The following is a 20,694-nucleotide window of genomic DNA, read 5'->3' as shown; positions in this document are numbered from 1 at the left end:
GTTTCTGGTCAGGACATGCGGAGGTTCGGCGGGCGCAGGTCACGGTTCAGGGGTCACGGGTCAGTGGTCGTGGCACAGCTCTTATGGAGGTCTGGGCGGCACCAAACCCAGGAATTTGAGGTTGCTACGAGCTGTGATGCCACGACACTCTACCCAGGGCTATAGCCTGAGGCTCCAGTGTGCCAAAACCGGTCTCACTCTGCCCCTGAGGGTTAAGGCTGTAAGGCAGCTCAGTCCCCGCCTTTAGTCTGCTCATTTACTAGGTTACTAGCTCCTGCCCGATCCTTGCTCTGTGACCCTGAGGGCAGAGCTTGCCGGGGCAGTTCTCTCACAATGGCTCCCTGTGGCCCACAGCCAAACACTATTAGCTCCATGAGGCTCAGTGGTTCAGTCTGGGGCCCTAGACAATGCCCAAAGTTCTCCGCACTCCTGCTCAAGCTCTCCCTATGGCAGTTCAACTAACACCGAAACAGTTCACAGGTAAGGCCTTCCGGTTTGCAGTCTCACTGCTGCTTGTACTTACGGCTGCCGGTGGGATTAGGTCGATTGAGCACACGCAACCACTTGCCAGTTTTCCACTGTTTTTGTCCTCCTCTTGGGGTCCAGAAGTCCCTTGCTGACTCCCTGTATCCTCAAAGGGATGATTATAGGCAGATCCCACCAGCCAGAGATGCCTGGAATCTTATCTCCCTAGACTCACTTGCCCAGTTGCAGGGAAGCTGTTACTTGGCTGCCATCTTGCTCTACCTCCCCTCAAACTTTTTAAACAGTGAGCCAGTTACTGTCCTTCAGACCATTGGAGGGCTGGACTATAGTTTAAAAAGAAAAAAAAACAACTATGAACAAATTCCTATGCACACTGCACATATCTTATTTTGAAGTAAAAAAACCAAGATGGAAACAAGTACAATCACACCGCCTCATGTGGCCTGTGGGCTGCAGTTTGAGGACCGCTGTTTTAGACTATCTTAATTTTCTCATATGTATAGAAGTTGCTTTTCCTTTCCAGAGAGAGAGGAAATTTATGAAAATACTTCACTTCTATGGAAAAGGCCTGAATATTACCTACAAGTGAATTGTCTATTATTGATTTTGTGTCTATAAAGCTAGTTCTAAAATACATCTTTGGCAAATCAGCAAAGAACTATTAGGCCAATATCAATAAAAAATTTTATGATTTTTCAAATATTGTTTATTTTAATGAAGCTGGTACAGACAATGTCTATTTAAAACCCATATCCCAGGCCGAAAAGTAGAAAACAAAACCAGGAAGAGCAGTTGTTCTGTTGTATACACTTCTGCATGAATAACTTTATTATTTGCTAATGAAAATTAGAACTTTTCTGGGATCCTCCAACAAGATTTTTAAAGAATCTTAAAATAACTTCTTTTCAATGAAGCCATCTTTGGTGTTAGTCATTATTCTCACCTTATCTGTGATCTTGACTCCAACTTGATATTCCTCTTCTTTTGGTCTAGACCGTCAGATTTGAAAAGTAGCTTCAAGTTAAGGAAAGGTCATTTTTCTACAGTTCAGTTCTCTGAAAAACTTTTATCTCCCACTGAAAGTCACAGTCCAGGAGTAAAGCAATCACATGCTAGAACTTCAGGGCCAAATGGAAAGTCATTATGAATACTTCTTGCATTGATTGATCTTATTTATCGCCACAAGCCTAAAAATGCACGGTCCAGAAAACAGTGGCCTCTCTGTGCACACATGTAATTTTTTTTTTGAGACAGAGCCTCAAGGTGTCACCCTGGGTAGAGTGCCATGGTATTATAGCTCATAGCAACCACCAACTCCTGGGCTCAAGAGATTCTCCTGCCTCTGCCTCCCAAGTAGCTGGGACTACAGGGCCCACCACAATGCCTGGCTATTTTTTGGTTATAGTTGTCATTGTTGTTTGGCAGGCAGGGCTGGATTTGAACCCACCAGCTCAGGTGTATGTGGCTGGCGCCTTAGCTGATTGAGCCACAGGCACTGAGCCCACACATGTAATTTTTAAAAAGGAGTCAGCAATATGAAGGGGACTGAGGCTTGATCACCAAAAATCAGCACAATGGAAACAAACAATAATGAATAATGAGCACTAGAATTCAAATTACCAGATGCTTTAAAAAGATGGGGTGCCAGTTTTCAATTGTTTTGAACATCACATTACAAAAGAAGTATTTTAAAAAAATAAAGGATTGAGGGAAAAGAAAAATAAAATAGAAGAGTATCTAAACTGTTGAATGACCGGCCCCCCCCACCAGTTTGTACCTGATAAATTTCAATCACATCATCTTCCGCCATTCCCAGTTCTTTTGGAGTATGATTATCAGCAATTCTCTGTCTTTCAAAGAGAAACCTGAGTGAATTCATTGGAACTCCCTGTCTTTGACAGTATGAGTCTTTGAGTTTCTTGAGATGTGTTGTCATTTTCGCTTTGAAGTGAATCTCACTGCTATCTTGTCCAATGACTTTGAGTTTAATGTATTCTCCTTCCTTCTTATCCCCCAAGTCTTCAGTTGAAGGTTTTGCCTCCTGGTCAGACATGATGACAGAGGCTTCATCTGACGGTCTCCACACAGCAGCAGCCTCAGGCAGGCAGAACCTTGCTCCAGGGTTTATGAATCCATCTCTCTTCCCCAAAGCACAACACTATAGCTCTTTTTTTGAGACAGAGTCTCAAGCTGTTTGCCCTGGGTAGAGTGCTGTAGCGTCACAGTTCACAGCAATGTCAAACTCTTGGTCTTAAGCGATTCTCCTGCATCAGCCTCCCAAAGTAGCTGGGACTATTGACACCCACCACAAGGCCAGGCTATTTTTTGGTTATAGTTGTCATTGTTGTTTGACAGGCCGGGCTGGATTTGAACCCACCAGCTCTGGTATATGTGGCCGGCACCTGAGTCACTGAGCTACAGGCACTGAGCCAATAAAAAAATTCTTAAGACAGCATCCTCTAAACCAGGCATCCTCAAACTGTGGCCCATGGGCCACATGAAACAGTGTGAATTGTATTTGTTCCCGTTTTGTTTTTTACTTCAAAATAAGATATGTGCAGTGTGCATAGGAATTTGTTCATAGTTTTTTTTTAAACTATAGTCCGGCCCTCCAACGGTCTGAGGGACAGTGAATTGGCCCCCTGTTTAAAAGGTTTGAGGACGCCTGCTCTAAACAAAACACTTTTAATAAGATTTCTTTTGCTCAGAGAATAAACAGTATAGAGACATGAAGGCCAAGTTTTATTTTTATTTTTTTTACTTTTTTTTTTTTTTTTTGAGATAGAGTTTCATTATGTCGCCCTCAGTAGAGTGCCGTGGCATCACTGCTCACTGCAACCTCCAACTCTTGGGCTTAAGCAACTCTCCTGCCTTGGCCTCCTGAGTAGCTGAGACTACAGGCGCCAGCCACAATGCCCCCCTTTTTTTTGTTGTTGCAGTTGTCATTGTTGTTTAGCAGACCAGGCCAGGTTTGAACCCACCAACTTTGGTGCATGTGGCTGGCGCCATAACCACCATGCTACAGGCGCCGAGCCAAGGCCAACTTTTATTATCTTAGGTAAAACTCTCACTTCCAATGAAAAACGAAAAATTATTTTTTCTACACTTGGTCTTAGCCAAAAGGCCGAGAAGTGATGAAAAATTATTTTTTCTAACTTGACCTAGTAACACTTTAAAAGTGTATACCGTTATCCATTTGGATCCTTCAGTGCCAAACCCTCCTTTGAGTGTGACAGATATTTAGCTAACAATGTCAAACCAAGTTTAAACTTATGAAAGCATGTATTACTATCATAGAAGGCTAGACATTTTCATGATTTTTTTTTTGTTAAAAGACATAGAAGATATAATTATATTTATACTAAGAGCTTACATGGCATTTTGAAAAGTGGAAAAGTCGTCAACCTGTGATCCAAAAACAAGAAATCCTAACTGGGCATAAGCAAAGAATATTATAAAAAACATGATGGCAAATCCTACTATGTCTTTGATACATCGGGACAAAGTTGATGACAGCTGAGACATTGTTTTATTAAAGCTTATGAATTTGAATATCTGAAAAAGAATAAAGTTAATTGAAATAGCGGAATAACAAAGATTATAATTACTTATTATAAGTTAAATTAATTTCAGAAGAATTAAAGGAGGTGTCAAGAGTGTTTAAGGATTTTCCAGCAATCATTGCAAGGCCAAACTACTCTTAAAATTACTTACGGTATTTTGCTGTGTATAACACACCCCATGTATACATGTATAATGTGCACCCATGCTTTTTGCCCAAACTTTCAGTAAAAAATCTTTCATTTAAATTTTTTAAAGGAAGACAAAAATGGCTACACAGTGCTGCCTCCTTCTCTTGTGGGAGGCATGATGCACAAAGCCAGCCACTGCAGAGAAGCCGGAAGCAGGCCCAGGTGGCAGGTGAGAGTGGTCTGAATGACCTGAATGCCTAACCTCCCCCAAGTGTCCCCTTTCATTCAACCCTCATCCCCACATTTTCTCATTTCCTATTCCCACCCATGTTTGTCTGTGTGAGTGTGTGGCCACAGCTGCTCTGCTGAGAACCCCAGTGGGTTTTTTTCCTGGGAAGCTAGTATGAGGGGCCAAGACCAGGCCTGCCTGCCCTGGGCTCCTGACAGTGGATCCCTACCCTTTTCTGGCTGCCTCATCTCTTGTGCAGCTGGCCCCATTCTGAGGCCCCTGGGACACCATGCTGAGGAGGAAGATACCTGGGCTGGGATCTGGGAGACCCAATAATACCCTTTATAACAATCTGGATGGAACTGGAGATCATCTTCCTAAGCCAAATATCACAAGAATGGGAAAACAAACACTCATATGCTCACTTTTAAGTTGGAACTAAATGATCAACACACATGTATATATCTGGTAGTGAAAGTCAGTGGAAATCAAGCAGGTGAAAGGGGCGGGGAAATGAGATAGATAAATTCACACTTAACGGGCCCCACAATATGTACTATCTGGAGGATGGGCACAATTATAACCTTGCCTCAAACTGTACAAAAGTAATGCATGTAACCAAAACATTTGTAACCCTGTAACATTCTGAAATTAAAAAAAAATTTAAAAATGTATATAGATAGAGAATTAGTACTACCCAGGTATGATGTACATCCTTATTTTTCCCTCAGAAATTTGGGCAAAAACTGTGCATTATACACAGCAAAATATGATAATAGTTAAGAAAACTTATTTTTAAAACTTTGCAGCGTGTAAGTGCACATTATGCTAGTACCCTATTGTATTATGTAATATAATAAAATATAAATACCTTTATCCATGCAAAGAAGATAGTGATAGCAATTATATTGTTGTAATAAATGTGCCAGTATGCAAGAAAATAGAAGTCTGAATATTTTTCAGTACTTTTCAGCAGCTGTCCAAGTAAGAGAACAATTTGTATATTACAGTATACGTTGAAGCAAACAGCTACAAAACACAACTAAATGGGAAAACAAGAAGGGTTAAATTAGAGACTATTTCATTTTTTTCTTTTCTTTCTTTTTTTTTTTTTTTTTTTGGAGACAGAATCTTAGATTGTCATCCTTGGTAGAGTGCCATGGCATCACAGTTCATAGCAACCTCCAACTCCTGGGCTTAGGCGATTCTCTTGCCTCAGCCTCCCAAGTAGCTGGGACTACAGGCACCCACCTGGCTATATATTTTTTTTTTTTGATGCAGTTTGGCCTGGGCTGGGTCCGAACCCGCCACCCTCAATATATGGGGCCGGGCCCTACCCACTGACCCACAGGTGCCACCCCATTAGAGACTATTTCTATGTCTAAATCTCTTGTAGCCTATGAAGAGACACATGAAAAAGTTCATCAGAAGTTTAATAAAAAAGGATGGAAAGATAGGACATCTTTGTTTATATAAATGGAAATAGCCCTCAACTTAGAGAAGTTTAAGGAAGCATAATTATCATAAAAATAGAAAAATATTGATTGTTTAGCTAACCCAATCTACCTTTTTGTTTTTTATGTTATGAAGCACAAATATAATAATTATGTAATTCTGATTAGGCTATATGGGTTTCTGTTCTACACAATACCTAAAAGTTTAAAATCTTCTATTATGTAATACTACAAGAAAAAAAATTACATTTACAAAAAATAAACCCATTCAGAACGCTTTAACAATTCCCTCTCTCTCTCGCTCTCTCTTTCTTATTTTAAGAGACAGTGCCTCATTCCATCACGTAGGCTAGAGTGCAGTGGCATGATCATAGCTCACTATAACCTTGAACTCCTGGCTTCAAGCAGTCCTCCTGGCTTTGGCCTCCCAAAGTGGGATTACAGGTACAAACCACTACACCTGGCATAAAACCCTTTGGAAAGAGAATTTCAGAACCAGGTAATCTCGGCCATCAGAGCTTTATAACGCATGAAATTTTTCCTTTGATTCCCCTTGCCTGTAATAATTAGAAATATTTAAGTAACATTTAATGAAGTTTAATGTTAGACATCATTGGGGATACCAGAGAAGTAGATGATATTGAAGGAAAGTACTACCAAATCCAAAAGGGGGGGGGACCAGATATGTAGCAGCACCCCTCGCCCCCTACCATAAGAATGTGACCTTTTGTAACTGTCCTAGGAAATAGCCCCGAGCTGAAGCAGATAACCGGTAACTGGTTCTGAAAGAAAAAAGCTAAGCAAATGTTTAACTGCTGATCTTGTCTTAAGACAGATGAGTAATGAACCGAAGTTCTTCTTATCTGGAAAAGCCCCTATATCTGCTACCCCTCCCTAAAGCCCCTGCTATGTCTGCTACCCCTCCCTTAAGCCCCTGCTATGTCTGCTACTCCTCCCTAAAGCCCCTGCTATGTCTGCTACCCCTCCCTAAAGCCCCTGCTATGTCTGCTACTCCTCCCTACTTTATGGTTTTTGCCTTTATAAGCTTGTAAAACCTGCTGTTCAGGGCTTGACTCCTCGGCTCCTAAAAGAGTTGTGAGTCAAGCCCCAGCATGCTGGAATAAAATCCTCTTGCTATTTGCATCAAGCGCCGTCTCTTGCGGTTGATTGGGGTCGTCAGAGCTCAGGGCAGAGTGGGGGGTCCTGCCCCAAGTCTTTCATTATAATTCCTGATTTTGAGAAACTTTCGATCTAATTTTGATAGGCTATACCCAAGGGCCAACAAGGGTGAAAGATCAGATTATATGAACCAGAAATTTGTTCATTGACTGTTCCTAAGCAAAGCTCTTAATATCTGTCTCATTCTGTCTGTTTATTTTAGTACATTCCAGTGACTAGAACTGGCAGTGCTTGGTCTTTGTTATTTCTTTCAGGAACTATCTCCCCAATACTGGTATCCTCTGTACCTTCAAGGTACCCTTTGGTTTCTCACTTCATTCCCCCCACATGCCCTCTCTGCTATCAGTTTTCAGCTTTATCTTGTCTTTTGCCTATTTGTTCAAAATTTAGTGTGAAGAGGAAAGCAGATTTAGGCAACATAGAAGAGAATGTTTTAAATGATCTTACCCCATTTTTAGTAGAGACAGGGGTCTTGCTTTTTGCTCAGGCTGGTCTCGAACCCATGAGCTCAAGCTATCCACCCACCTCGGCCTTCCAGAATGCTAGGATTACAGGCATGAAAATAGAAAAACTGAGGCAAGAGGATCACTTGAGCCCAAGAGTTGGAGGTTGCTGTGAGCTATGATGCTACGGCACTCTACCCACAGCGACAGCTTGAGAATCTGTCTTAAAAAAAAAAAAAAAAAAATGAAAGATCTTACCCCAAAAGACCCACAATTGATAAAACACAAGGCCCTGTAAGCAACATTTCTTTTTTGAGTAGGAGTAGAGACACCTACTATGAACATTAAATAAAATTATTTATGCACTCACTTATTTCTCTAGGCTTATGTCAACCCTCCAAAGAGCAAATAAAAAACAAGTAGATTTCTCCCTTTTTGAGGTACTTCATTAGTACATACTATGACAGTTCATTTTATGCTTGATACTTGTAGTTTTCAAAATAAGTTCTGGATAAATGGAAAATCTGGTTTTTTATACTTCATTCATTGGTGGGTTCAGGGATGCAATACCCTTCAACCATATACGTGAATATATACTCACCAGCAAAAGTAGTAATTCTAGCCAGTTCCAAATAATTCTGAAATAGGCAAACTTAAAATCTTTTATCTTTTTAATTTCTTGTGTTGTGAAGACAAAAAGAAAAATACAAAATGTGATTTCACAGGAAGCAATAAAATAATCATAGTAGCTAACGTATCTGAGGAGCTTCACAGAGTAAAATTGCCATGAAGTAAGTATTCCTCCAGTTGCAGGGAATTCTGCCACCAATCTGTAAAATTAGGTTTGTGAAAGTAGCTATTCATTTCAAGCATTTATATTTCTGTACCTAACTCAATGTTAAATTTCTAATCGATGACAATGTATACTTTAATGATATTCAGTTTTGTTTTTTTTTTTACAGAATGCATTTCCTTGCAGTCATAGGCTCAATTTAAAACATTTTCTAGTGGATTTATTTATTTATTTAGACAGAGTCTCACTTCATGCCCTGGATAGAGTGTAGTGGTGCCCTAGCTCACAGCAACCTCAAATTCTTGGGCTCATGCAGTCCTCCTGCCTCAGCCTCCTAAGTAGCTGGGACTACAGGTGCCCACCACACCTCCAGCTAGTTTTTCTATTTTCAGTAGAGATAGGGTCTCAGTCTTGCTCAGTCTGGTCTTGAACTCCAGAGCTCAAGAACTCCACCTGCCTTGGCCTCTCAGAGTGCTAGGATTATAGGCATGAGTCACTACACTAGGTCGATTTACTTATTTCTTAATGGTTCCACTTTTTCTGTACCCTGAATATCCAAATAGTCAAAGACCTATGTAAATGAGAAAGTATGATATGAATTTCATTCTATTCTGTGTCCAATTTGCTTGCTCATAATGGGGAATACAATTTATCTCCATTGGAGAATGAGATATTTAAAAAAAGCTATACTGTTAGTTACTGTTAATAGTTTGGACTCTCCTCAAAATACATAACTTTTGAATATTTCTTCCCCTTTAGATTATCAGAAATACTTCTTGTTTCTAAATATTAGGTCACAAATTCTATTAAAGCAAGTGTTTTCTGCTTACTTTAGGCATTGGAAGTTGAGTACAAAGATTTACTATATACAAACAAATATAAAAATGAATTCTGACACTAAATATAAAAAGATTCTGAGGTTGTTTTGGGTGTTCTCCACAACCGCAGATAATTAAGAATTTAATTATCTAATTTATTTAATAAAATAAATATATTTAATTTATCTAAATTATTTAATTTAAGTAATTTAAGGAAGTTAACACTTCTATTACAATCTTGACAATGTAATTATTCCTACATAAAGATGTTAGCAGATTTTATTGGTAGTATTATAAGGTGTTGTTAAAATAAATAATAAAAACAAAACAAAACCCCAGTTAACAAATAAAACTGTTACATCTTGGCCATAGTAGGTGCTCAATGTTGGATAAGTGAATGATGAAGGCTAAACTCTGACCACTGTCCTTTGTTCTAAATTCCTTTCCAAGGGGCCCTGGAATGAGTCACGTTTGCAGACTATTTTGCTTAACAGATTCGTGTGACTCAGAATACTGTGCCTTGGTCTCATACCTGATTCTGCCATAGTACCAGATGATGATGAGTAGACTTCTTTTCTTACTTAATATACATTATAACTAAATTTAATCATTCCTTTCTACTCATTCCAAGATTTTTAGACACAACTTTACTCCTTTAATCAATTACCAATTAAAGACTGTCTGAATCCCCCTATAACCTGTAGCCCCCCACTCTTAAAATATCCTGTCTTTTTGTGCCAAACCAATGTAAAACATCCATGTATTCATTAACGACTTTGCCTGTAACCTCTGCTTGCCTGAAGTAATGTATAAAGCAGAATTGTAGCCTAACTACCTTGGGACTACTTATTCAAGGCTTTTGGGTTTGTGTTTTCCCCAGGCCAAGGTTATTCATATTGGCTCAGAATAATAGTATTTTGAAATCTTTTACAAAGTTTTGTTTTCTTCCAGTGACAGTCCTGGCACACAATGTGGGGCTCAGAGAACACCCAGGACCTGTCCAAGAAGTTGCATGAACCCATTGCTAGGAGGTACCAGCCTGGGCCCAATGAACTCTTGTAGCTCCATGCTTCTCTCGGATGGAAAAGGTAAGTCCTCCTGAGCCTCATACCCTCCTGCTTTTGGTTGACAACTTTCTTTGATTTATTCTGAGATGTTTGTTCCCTCCCTAGGAAATTTGTCTGAGATCCTGTTTTGATTAGAGGTGCATTCTTTTTTTTTTTTTTTTTGCAGTTTTGGCCAGGACCGGGCTTGAACCCACCACCCCCCGTATGTGGGGCCAGCGTCCTACTCCTTAAACCACAAGGTGCCACCCCCCCTTTTTTTTTTTAAGAGACAGGGTCTCACTTTGTCACCCTCAGTAGAGTGCCCTGGCATTCTTACAGCAACCTCAAACTCTTGGGCTCAAGTGAGTCTCTTGTCTCAGCCTCCCAAGTAGCTGGGACCACAGGTACCCGCCACAGTGTCTGGCTATTTTTACAGATGAGGTCTCACTCTTGCTCAGGCTAGTCTTGAACCTGTGAGCACAGCCATTCCACCCGCCTCAGCCTCCAGAGTGCTGGCATTACAGGTTTGTACCCGGCCTAGAGGTGCATTCTTAACAAGACTTCTGCATTGCCTTTTCCTCCTGAATAATAATTTCACTTGGTTCATTTGTGCATTTGCACGAGAACCCCAACTGTCCTTTCATAAACAGATAAAAGACTGAGTTTCTCAGCTCCAAAGAGATAGAGCATTTTGCTCCTCCCAGCTAAAAGGTGCTCCTAGAGGATCTGGAGCCTAGTGGAAGTGTGTGTGTGTGTGTGTGTGTGTGTGTGTGTGTGTGTGTGCAGGGAGCGATTTTCTCAGTTTTCCCACAATGCCCAGTGGCCCTGCAGGGAATCCCACTGGAGTTAATTAAAAGGAGGGAAATGTATGCAAGAGCTGATCACTCAGCCTTTTGAGTCCTCTTGGAGGCAATAGACCCTGAAGAGAGAAACTGAGACATGTAAGAGAGAAAAGATGGCTTAGTGAACTACTGTGGAATCTGCCCCCAAATCAGCATACTAATCCAGTACCCTAAACCCTGGACAATAGCTCCATGACTCCTTAAAGAAAAGCTGGGGGAACAGGACAAATCCTTTAAAAATGAGGAAAGTTGAGGCGAATGCTCCCCATTTAGCACCCTGGTTGGTTTCATGTTTGATAATTATGTCACCTCTACTTGTAAGTACTTGTGTAAAAGGGACGATTATGCCAAGAATGACTTGGGCTGGTGGTTTCCAAAATGGAAATATGGGAAGTGCCAAGTGTGGGAAGAGTCTTGAATCGACAACTTTGACTGAAAAGAAGGTGAAATCTATTGTAAAGGATGCTATGCTAAGAACTTTGGGCCCAAGGGCTTTGGCTATGGCCAAGGAGCAGTGGCTCTTGTTCACGCACAGTGAAGGTGAAAACTCAGAACTAAGCAACGCATACTGAGAATCTCTTCATACTCTAGGCACAGATAATCTTGTACCACTAAATTACTGTGAAATTCCACCAGCATTGTACTCTATGTTACCCTGTTCCTGGATAGGCTGGCTAACTTGTAGGAAGAGAGCACTGTATCCTTTTGCTTCATTCTCCAGTGTTTTCAAGAACCATTTCTTTTACATTTTAAATAAAACTTCAGCTTGAAAAAAATATTTTATATTCCTAAATTGGTTTTCTTGTTCACTAAATTAGAAAATTAGGGTGCTGAATCAAGGAAAATTAGGAGTTATATTTGGGTTGGTACCTAAAATTATCCAAAAGAAGATGTGACTTCCTCCAGGAAGTGACTAAGAAAATATTCAAGAGAGTTTCAAAGTTAAACTGACAGAAGATGCTTCTGAGGTCAAAAATGTGTCAGAAACTACCTCTCCTACTGCTCCTCAAACTGCCTCTGCTGCTCTCTGACCTTCCTTGTCTGGATAATTTTATTTTACCTCCTCCTCCTTCCCCTATTCCTTCACCTCAGACCAAGAAAAGGCCAGAAAACATTAGGGAAGAAGAAGAAAAAATGATTGTCCCGGGGCGGCGCCTGTGGCTCAGTCGGTAGGGCACCGGCCCCATATACCGAGGGTGGCGGGTTCAAACCCGGCCCCGGCCAAACTGCAACCAAAAAATAGCCGGGCACTGTGGCGGGCGCCTGTAGTCCCAGCTACTCGGGAGGCTGTGGCAAGAGAATCGCTTAAGCCCAGGAGTTGGAGGTTGCTGTGAGCTGTGTGAGGCCACGGCACTCTACCGAGGGCCATAAAGTGAGACTCTGTCTCTACAAAAAAAGAAAAAAAAAATGATTGTCCCTTTTAAAATGAAATCCACTAGGTCAGGGAAACATAGTGTATACTCCATGGACCAAAATTGAATTAAGAACCCTAATTTCTGGGTTCTCTGACCCTCCACTCAAGACTCATCAGGTTTGGGCTGTGCCTGTGGCTCAGTGGCTAGGGCGCCGACCCCATATGCCAAGGGTGGTGGGTTTGAACCTGGTCCTGGCCAAACTGCAACAAAAAATAGCCGGGCGTTATGGCAGGTGCCTATACTCCCAGCTACTTGGGAGGCTGAGGCAAGAGAATCGCCTAAGCCCAAGAACTGGAGGTTGCTGTTAGCTGTGACACCACAGCGCTCTACCGAGGGCAATAAAGTGAGACTCTCTCTGTCTCAAAAAAAGAAAGAAAGAAAAGACTCATCAGGTTTGCTAAAAATTTTCAAATCACATTTAAAATTTATGATCCAGGATTTTCAGACTCAGTTAATCTAATTACTTCCTTCAGGAGACAGAATTGAAGAACGATTTAGACTGGCAGGGATGGAAAAGACCCTCAGATAATTTTGAAAAAGTAGATGCAGAAGGTAGAAGCAGCTGGAACCACCCTTGTAAGACTTTCCCACAGATGCTTCTTAAAATTATAGATGGACAAAACTATGCCCAAATGAAAACAGTATCTGATTTTTCATATCGAACAACATTCAGTGATACCTCCTGAAAACTCTGAAAATGGTAAGAGTGACACTTTACTAAGTTCTGGATTTATTCAAGGTTTAGATGATGAACTAGTAACCCTAATAAAAAGAAATGACATAGTTTGGTCTTTCCTGCCCACCAATCACCTAGTCATCCTAGCTGACCAATTGTTACAGATGATTCTCAAGAAAGAAAAGGAAACAACTTCTAAAATTATGAATTTACAACAACAAAAAATTTAGTAATCAAGTTGGAAGCCCACAAAGGTTTCATTTTCTTCAGAGATTCCAACAAGCCAAGGAAGAAATAATTTGCAATAATTGTCAAATGGCAAGGCATTTTAGGAGAACTACAGGAAATTCAAGTGGAGAAGATATTAGAGCCCTTGCAGACACCAGTGCTACATTATTTATTAGTCCTCAGCCCTACTTTGACTAAAAACTCTTTATCTGGTTGGGCGTTGTGGCTCCTGCCTATAATCCCAGCTATCTGGGAGGCTGAGGTGGGCAGATTGCCTGAGCTCAGGAGTTCCAGGATTGCCTGAGCAAGGCGAGACACCGACTCTACTAAAAATAGACAAACTGAGGCAAGAGGATCTCTTGAGCCCAGGAGTTTGAGGTTGCCAGAGCACTCTCCAAGGGTGGTAAAGTTAGACTTTGTCTCAAAAAAACAAAACAAAAAGACAAACAAACGAACAAAAAACTCTGCCCCTCAGAAAGAAAAAAAAAGTTCAAAAGGTAAGGGTTTCAGATTCTCTCATTACTGCTTTTAGTCCAGTTCTCTCCCAAAAGGGCTATTTTGCCTAGTGATTAAGTCCCCTTCAGTTTCAATTAGGAGAACTTGTAGTGCCCCTATATGTTTGCTGGAATAGAATTCTTTTGAAACACATAATGCCTGTAACTTCTTGCAGAAAAGAGAAATGATTCTGAATTTAGGGGACTCAGAAGATTTATAGAAGCCTACATGTAATATTATGCTTACTAAAGTTAGACAAGGTTTTGAACAGGGGAATTATAGCCTTTCTTATCCAGGACACCAGACTCCTTACAGGATAATTCTTCCACAGATACTAGGAGGATAAGATCAGCAACTCCTATAGAAATAACAATAGATAAATCCAAATCTTTATCAAACATTAAATAATATCTTCTTAGACCTGCAGATTTATTAGGAATTAAACCAATTATTCAAGGTTATTTAGACAGAAGATTCATAATACAAGGTGGCCATAAAGTTCATGTGCTATTTTAAATTGCACACTATTTTAAGTTGCAGACAAACTTCATGGCCACCCTGTATTAATACCTTGCACTAGTCCTTGTAACACACCAATCTTCCCATTTAAGAAACCAAATGGGAAAGGCTGGAAGTTTGTTCAAGATCTAAGACCTAAGGCTGGGCGCGGTGGCTCATGTCTATAATTCTAGCACTCTGGGAGGCTGAGGCGGGTGGATTGCTTGAGTTCGAGACCGCTTGAGCAAAAGCGAGACCCCATATCTACTAAAAATAGAAAAACTGAGACAAGAGGATGGCTTGAGCCCAAGAGTTGGAGGTTGCCGTGAGCTATGACACCACTGCACTCTACCCAGGACAACAGCTTGAGACTCTGTCTCAAAAAAAAAAAAGAAGATCTAAGACCCGTACATAGGCTTGGCCAGTAGCTCACACCTATAATCCCAGTGCTTTGGGAGGCTGAGGCTGGAGGATGCTTTGAGGCCAGGAGTTTGAGACCAGCCTAGACAATATAGTGAGACACTGTCTCTAAAAAACACATTTAAAAATTAGTCAAGCATGGTGTTGTGTACCTATAGTCCTAGCTACTAGGGAGACTGAGGCAGGATTGCTTGAGCTCAGGAGATTAAAGTTACAATGAATGGGCGGTGCCTGTGGCTCAGTGAGTAGGGTGCTGGCCCCATATACCGAGGGTGGCAGGTTCAAACCCAGCCCCAGCCAAACTGCAACAAAAAATAGCTGGGTGTTGTGGTGGGTGCCTGTAGTCCCAGCTACTCAGGAGGCTGAGACAGGAGAATCGCTTAAGCCCAGGAGTTGGAGGTTGCTGTGAGGTCTGTGACTCCACGGCACTCTACGGAGAGTGATAAAGTGAGACTCCGTCTCTACAAAAAATAAATAAATAAATAAAATAAAGTTACAATGAACTATGACAATACCACTGTACACCAGCCCAGGTGTCAGACTGTGACCCCATCACTAAAAAATAAAAATAAAAGATCTAAGAGCCATAAATAAAATAGTAATTCTCGGGTGGTGCCTGTGGCTCAAGGAGTAGGGCGCCAATCCCATATGCCAGAGGTGGCGGGTTCAAACCCAGCCCCGGCCAAAAAAAAAAAAAAAAAAAAAAAAGAAATACATTTTATGGGTGGTGCCTGTGGCTCAAGGAGTAGGGCACCGGTCCCATATGCCGGAGGTGGCAGGTTCAAACCCAGCCCCGGCCAAAAACCACAAAAAAAAAAAAAAAAAAAATAGTAATTCTCAGACATCCTATAAGTTCCTAACTCTCACACCTTATTGTCTAATATTCCTATTACTGCCAGCTACTTCGGTGTTAATTGATTTGTGTAGTGCTTTTTTTCAGCATACCTGTAGAACAAGGTAGTCAACATCTTTTCACTTTCATTTGAGAAGACTGCTACTACATGTGGACAGTCTTGTCCCAAGATTACTCTAAGAGTCTTATTTATTTTTCCTAAAAATTAAAGGCAGATTTAGATGATACTGAATTTCCAAACAGGTCCACCTAAATTCAATAAATGGATGATTTGTTAATGTTCATTTTTTATGAACTGTAGAGAAGACAATATCCACTTGTTACAACTGTTGTTTCCAAAGGATACAAAATATCCATTCAAAGATGAATATTATAATTCTGTCTTTCTCAAATTAAGTACTTAGGAAACATAATTTTTCTAATAAATCTTGAGAGAATCTCTTCCATTATACCTTTCCTCTACCAAAAATCATAAGGCAGTGAAGAGAATTCCTGGGACTAACAGGCTATGGCAGAAGTTGGATTCCAAATTATTCATTAATGGCTCAACCTTTATATGAAACTGAAACAAATTCAACCCAACCCAATCTGCTGGGAAAGGGCAGAAAAACCACATATAGAAAATTTAAAACAAGGGGCTGGGCATTGTGGCTCATGCCTGTAATCCCAGCACTCTGGGAGGCCAAGGCAGGTGGATCATTTGAGCTCATGAGTTTGAGACCAGCCTGAGCACGAGCAAGACCTGGTCTCTAAAATAGCCAGGTATTGTGGCAGGTACCTATAGTCCCAGCTGCTTGGGAGGCTGAGGCAAGAGAGTCACTTGAGCCCAAGAGTTTGAGGTTGCTGTGAGCTATGATGCTACAGCACTCTACTGGGGACAAGAAAGTGAGAATCTGTCTCAAAAAGAAAAGAAAGAAAATTTAAAACAAGCTCTTACCCAGTGCCTGCCTTAGACCATTCAAATTATAACCTCTCCTTTTTCCTCTTTGTGCATGAAATACAGTAGAACCTCCACAGTTGACCCCTTCCTACATTGATTACCCTTTAAGTTGATCTAATTTTTTCCCCTTTTTCCTTTTTTTTTGTTGAGGCAGACAAAAGACTTTGTTGCCCAGGCCAGAGTATCATGGCATTAACCTCACTCACAGCAACCCCAAATTCCTGGGTTCACGTGATCCTCCTGCCTCAGCCTCCCAAGTAACTGGGCCTACAGGTGGCCACCACAATACCCCACTAATTTTTCTATTTTCTTTCTTTCTTTTTTTTTTTTATTGTTGGGGATTCATAGAGGGTACAATAAGCCAGTTTACACTGATTGCATTTGTTAGGTAAAGTCCCTCTTGCAATCATGTCTTGCCCCAGAAGGTGTGGCACGCACCAAGGCCCTGTCCCGCTCCCTCCTTCCCTCTCTCTGCTTTTCCTCCCCCACCCATAACCTTAATTGTCATTAATTGTCCTCATATCAAAATTGAGTACATAGGATTCATGCTTCTCCATTCTTGTGATGCTTTACTAAGAATAATGTCTTCCGCTTCCATCCAGGTTAATAGGAAGGATGTAAAGTCTCTATTTTTTTTTTTTAATAGCTGAATAGTATTCCATGGTATACATATACCACAGCTTGTTAATCCATTCCTGGGTTGGTGGGCATTTAGGCTGTTTCCACATTTTGGCGATTGTAAATTGAGCTGCAATAATCAGTCTAGTACAAGTGTCCTTATGATAAAAGGATTTTTTTCCTTCTGGGTAGATGCCCAGTAATGGGATTGCAGGATCAAATGGGAGGTCTAGCTTGAGTGCTTTGAGGTTTCTCCATACTTCCTTCCAGAAAGGTTATACTAGTTTGCAGTCCCACCAGCATTGTAAAAGTGTTCCCTTCTCCCCACATCCACGCCAGCACCTGCAGTTTTGAGATTTTGTGATGTGGGCCATTCTTACTGGGGTTAGATGGTATCTCAGGGTGGTTTTGATTTGCATTTCTCTAATATATAGGGATGATGAACATTTTTTCATATGTTTGTTAGCCATTCATCTGTCTTCTTTAGAGAAGGTTCTATTCATGTCTCTTGCCCATTGATATAGGATTGTTGGCTTTTTTCATGTGGTTTAATTTGAGTTCTCTATAGATCCTGGTTATCAAGATTTTGTCTGATTCAAAATATGCAAATATCCTTTCCCATTGTGTAGGTTGTCTTTGTGCTTTGATTGTTGTCTTGTTAGCTGTACAGAAGCTTTTCAGTTTAATGAAGTCCCATTTGTTTATTTTTGTTGTTGTTGCAATTGCCATGGCAGTCTTCTTCATGAAGTCTTTCCCCAGGCCAATATCTTCCAGTGTTTTTCCTATGCTTTCTTTGAGGATTTTTATCATTTCATGCCTTAAATTTAAGTCCTTTATCCATCTTGAGTCAATTTTTGTGAGTGGGGAAAGGTGTGGGTCCAGTTTCAGTCTTTTACATGTAGATATCCAGTTCTCCCAACACCATTTATTGAATAGGGAGTCTTTCCCCCAAGGTATGTTCTTGTTTGGTTTATCAAAGATTAGGTGGTTGTAAGATGTTAGGTTCATTTCCTGGTTTTCTATTTGATTCCAAGTGTCTGTGTCTCTATTTTTGTGCCAGTACCATGCTGTCTTGAGCACTATGGCTTTGTAGTACAGACTAAAATCTGGTATGCTGATGCCTCCAGCTTTATTTTTATTACTAAGAGCTGCCTTAGCTATATGGGGTTTTTTCTGGTTCCATACAAAATGCAGAATCATTTTTTCCAAATCTTGGAAGTACGATGTTGGTATTTTGATAGGAATGGCATTGAATAGATAGATTGCTTTGGGAAGTATAGACATTTTAACAATGTTGATTCTTCCAATCCATGAGCATGGTGTGTTCTTCCATTTGTTAATATCTTCTGCTATTTCCTTTCTGAGGATTTCATAATTTTCTTTTTTTGATTCTTTTTTTTTTTGCAGTTTTTGGCTGGGGCTGGGTTTGAACCCACCACCTCCAGCATATGGGGCCGGCGCCCTACTCCTTTGAGCCACAGGTGCTGCCCCATAATTTTCTTTATAGAGGTCCTTCACCTCCTTTGTTAGGTATATTCTTAGGTATTTCATTTTCTTTGAAACTATGGTGAAGGGAGTTGTGTCCTTAATTAGCTTTTCATCTTCACTGTTATTGGCGTATACAAAGGCTACTGACTTGTGGACATTGATTTTATATCCTGAAACATTACTGTATTTTTTGATGGCTTCTAGGAGTCATATGGTTGAGTCTTTGGGGTTCTCTAAGTATAGGATCATGTCATCAGCAAAGAGGGAGAGTTTGACCTCCTCTGCTCCCATTTGGATGCCCTTTATTTCCTTGTCTTGCCTAATTGTATTGGCTAGAACTTCCAGCACTATGTTGAATAGTAAATGTGACAGAGGACAACCTTGTCTGGTTCCAGTTCTAAGAGGAAAAGCTTTCAGTTTTACTCCATTTAGTAAAATATTAGCTGTGGGTTTGTCATAGATAGCTTCAATCAGTTTTAGAAATGTGCCACCTATGCCTATACTCTTCAGTGTTCTAATTAGAAAAGGATGCTGGATTTTATCAAATGCTTTTTCTGCATCTATTGAGAGGATCATGTGATCTTTATTTTTGCCTCTCTTAATACGGTGGGTAACGTTTATGGACTTGCGTATGTTAAACCAGCCTTGCATCCCTGGGATGAAGCCTACTTGATCATGATGAATGACTTTTTTGATGATAAGCTGTAATCTATTGGCTAGGATTTTGTTGAGAATTTTTGCATCTATATTCATGAGTGAGATTGGTCTGAAATTCTCCTTTTTGTTTGGGTCTTTTTCTGGTTTTGGTATCAGGTTGATGTTTGCTTCATAGAATGTGTTGGGGAAGATTCCTTCTTCCTCGATTTTTTGGAGTAATTTCTTCAGTACAGGAATAAGCTCTTCCTTGAAGGTTTGATAGAATTCTGGTGTGAAGCCATCTGGACCAGGGCATTTTTTTGTTGGAAGATTTTTTTATTGTTTCTTTAATCTCAATGTTTGAAATTGGTCTGTTCCAGAGCTCTGTTTCTTCCTGGTTAAGTCTAGGGAGAGGGTGTGATTCCAAATATTGATCCATTTCCTTCACATTGTCAAATTTCTGGGCATAGAGTTTCTGGTAGTATTCAGAAATGACTCTTGTATCTCTGTGGGATCAGTTGTTATTTCCCCTTTATCATTTCTGATTGAGGTTACTAGAGATTTTGCTTTTCTATTTCTCATTAGTCTGGCCAATGGTTTATCTATTTTATTTATTTTTTCAAAAAACCAACTCCTTGTTTCATTAATTTTCTGAATGATTCTTTTGTTTTTAATTTCATTGATCTCTGATTTGATTTTGGAGATTTCTTTTCTTCTACTGAGTTTAGGCTTAGATTGTTCTTCTTTTTCCAAGTCCGTAAGATGGCTTGTTTGTTGATGTGCTCTCTTTCTGTTTTTTGAATGTAGGCATCTAAAGCAATAAATTTTCCTCTCAAAACTGCTTTTGCAGTATCCCACAGGTTTTGGTAGCTTGTGTCTTCATTGTTGTTATGCTCAAGGAAGTTAATGATTTCCTGTTTTATTTCTTCCTGCACCCATCTGTTATTCAATAGAAGATTGTTTAATTTCCATGCCTTTGTGTGGGGTCGAGCATTTTTGTTAGAGTTGAGTTCCACCTTTAGTGCCTTATGGTCTGAGAAGATACAAGGTAAAATTTCAATTCTTTTGATTCTGTTGATATTTGTTTTGTGTCCCAGGATATGATCAATTTTGGAGAATGTTCCATGGGGTGATGAGAAGAATGTATATTCTTTATCTTTGGGATGGAGTGTTCTATATGCGTCTATCAAGCATAGTTGTTCTAGGGTCTCATTTAAATCTCTTATATCTTTGTTTAATTTCTGTTTAGAGGATCTGTCCAGCTCTGTAAGAGGAGTGTTAAGGTCCCCTGTCATTATGGTATTATCAGATATCATATTGCTCAGACTGAGTAAGGTCTGTTTCAAGAATCTGGGAGCATTTAAATTGGATGCATAAATATTTAGAATTGAAACATCTTCTTGTTGTATTTTTCACTTGACCAATATAAAGTGACCATCTTTGTC

At 40.2% G+C, this 20,694-nt stretch overlaps 2 protein-coding genes across 4 annotated transcripts in view; both read right to left on the bottom strand.

The window, feature by feature from the left end:
- The window catches only part of PKD2L2 (polycystin 2 like 2, transient receptor potential cation channel), an 82,832-nt gene that overhangs the window by 34,725 nt on the left and 27,413 nt on the right, over positions 1 to 20,694 (bottom strand). The window contains exons 4-6 of one of the 3 annotated variants that reach the window (XM_053566068.1): positions 8,085 to 8,313; positions 5,279 to 5,449; positions 3,860 to 4,041 (exon numbers count right to left, since the gene is read on the bottom strand). In XM_053566068.1, coding sequence (XP_053422043.1) covers positions 3,860 to 4,041; positions 5,279 to 5,449; positions 8,085 to 8,313 — 582 coding nt within the window. The remainder of the gene's footprint in view (positions 1 to 3,859; positions 4,042 to 5,278; positions 5,450 to 8,084; positions 8,314 to 20,694) is intronic. The other 2 variants (XM_053566069.1, XM_053566070.1) reach the window with 2 other exon arrangements.
- LOC128568422 (small ubiquitin-related modifier 1-like) lies at positions 2,002 to 2,544 on the bottom strand. Its single transcript, XM_053566067.1, has one exon. It carries the CDS (start codon positions 2,537 to 2,539, stop codon positions 2,159 to 2,161), a length of 381 nt encoding a protein of 126 aa, XP_053422042.1. The 5' UTR covers positions 2,540 to 2,544; the 3' UTR covers positions 2,002 to 2,158.

Source organism: Nycticebus coucang, chromosome 17, assembly GCF_027406575.1.
Source record: "Nycticebus coucang isolate mNycCou1 chromosome 17, mNycCou1.pri, whole genome shotgun sequence".
Lineage (NCBI taxonomy): Eukaryota > Metazoa > Chordata > Mammalia > Primates > Lorisidae > Nycticebus > Nycticebus coucang.
Note: the sequence above shows the minus strand (reverse complement) of the source record. Positions and strands in the feature narration are given on the sequence as shown.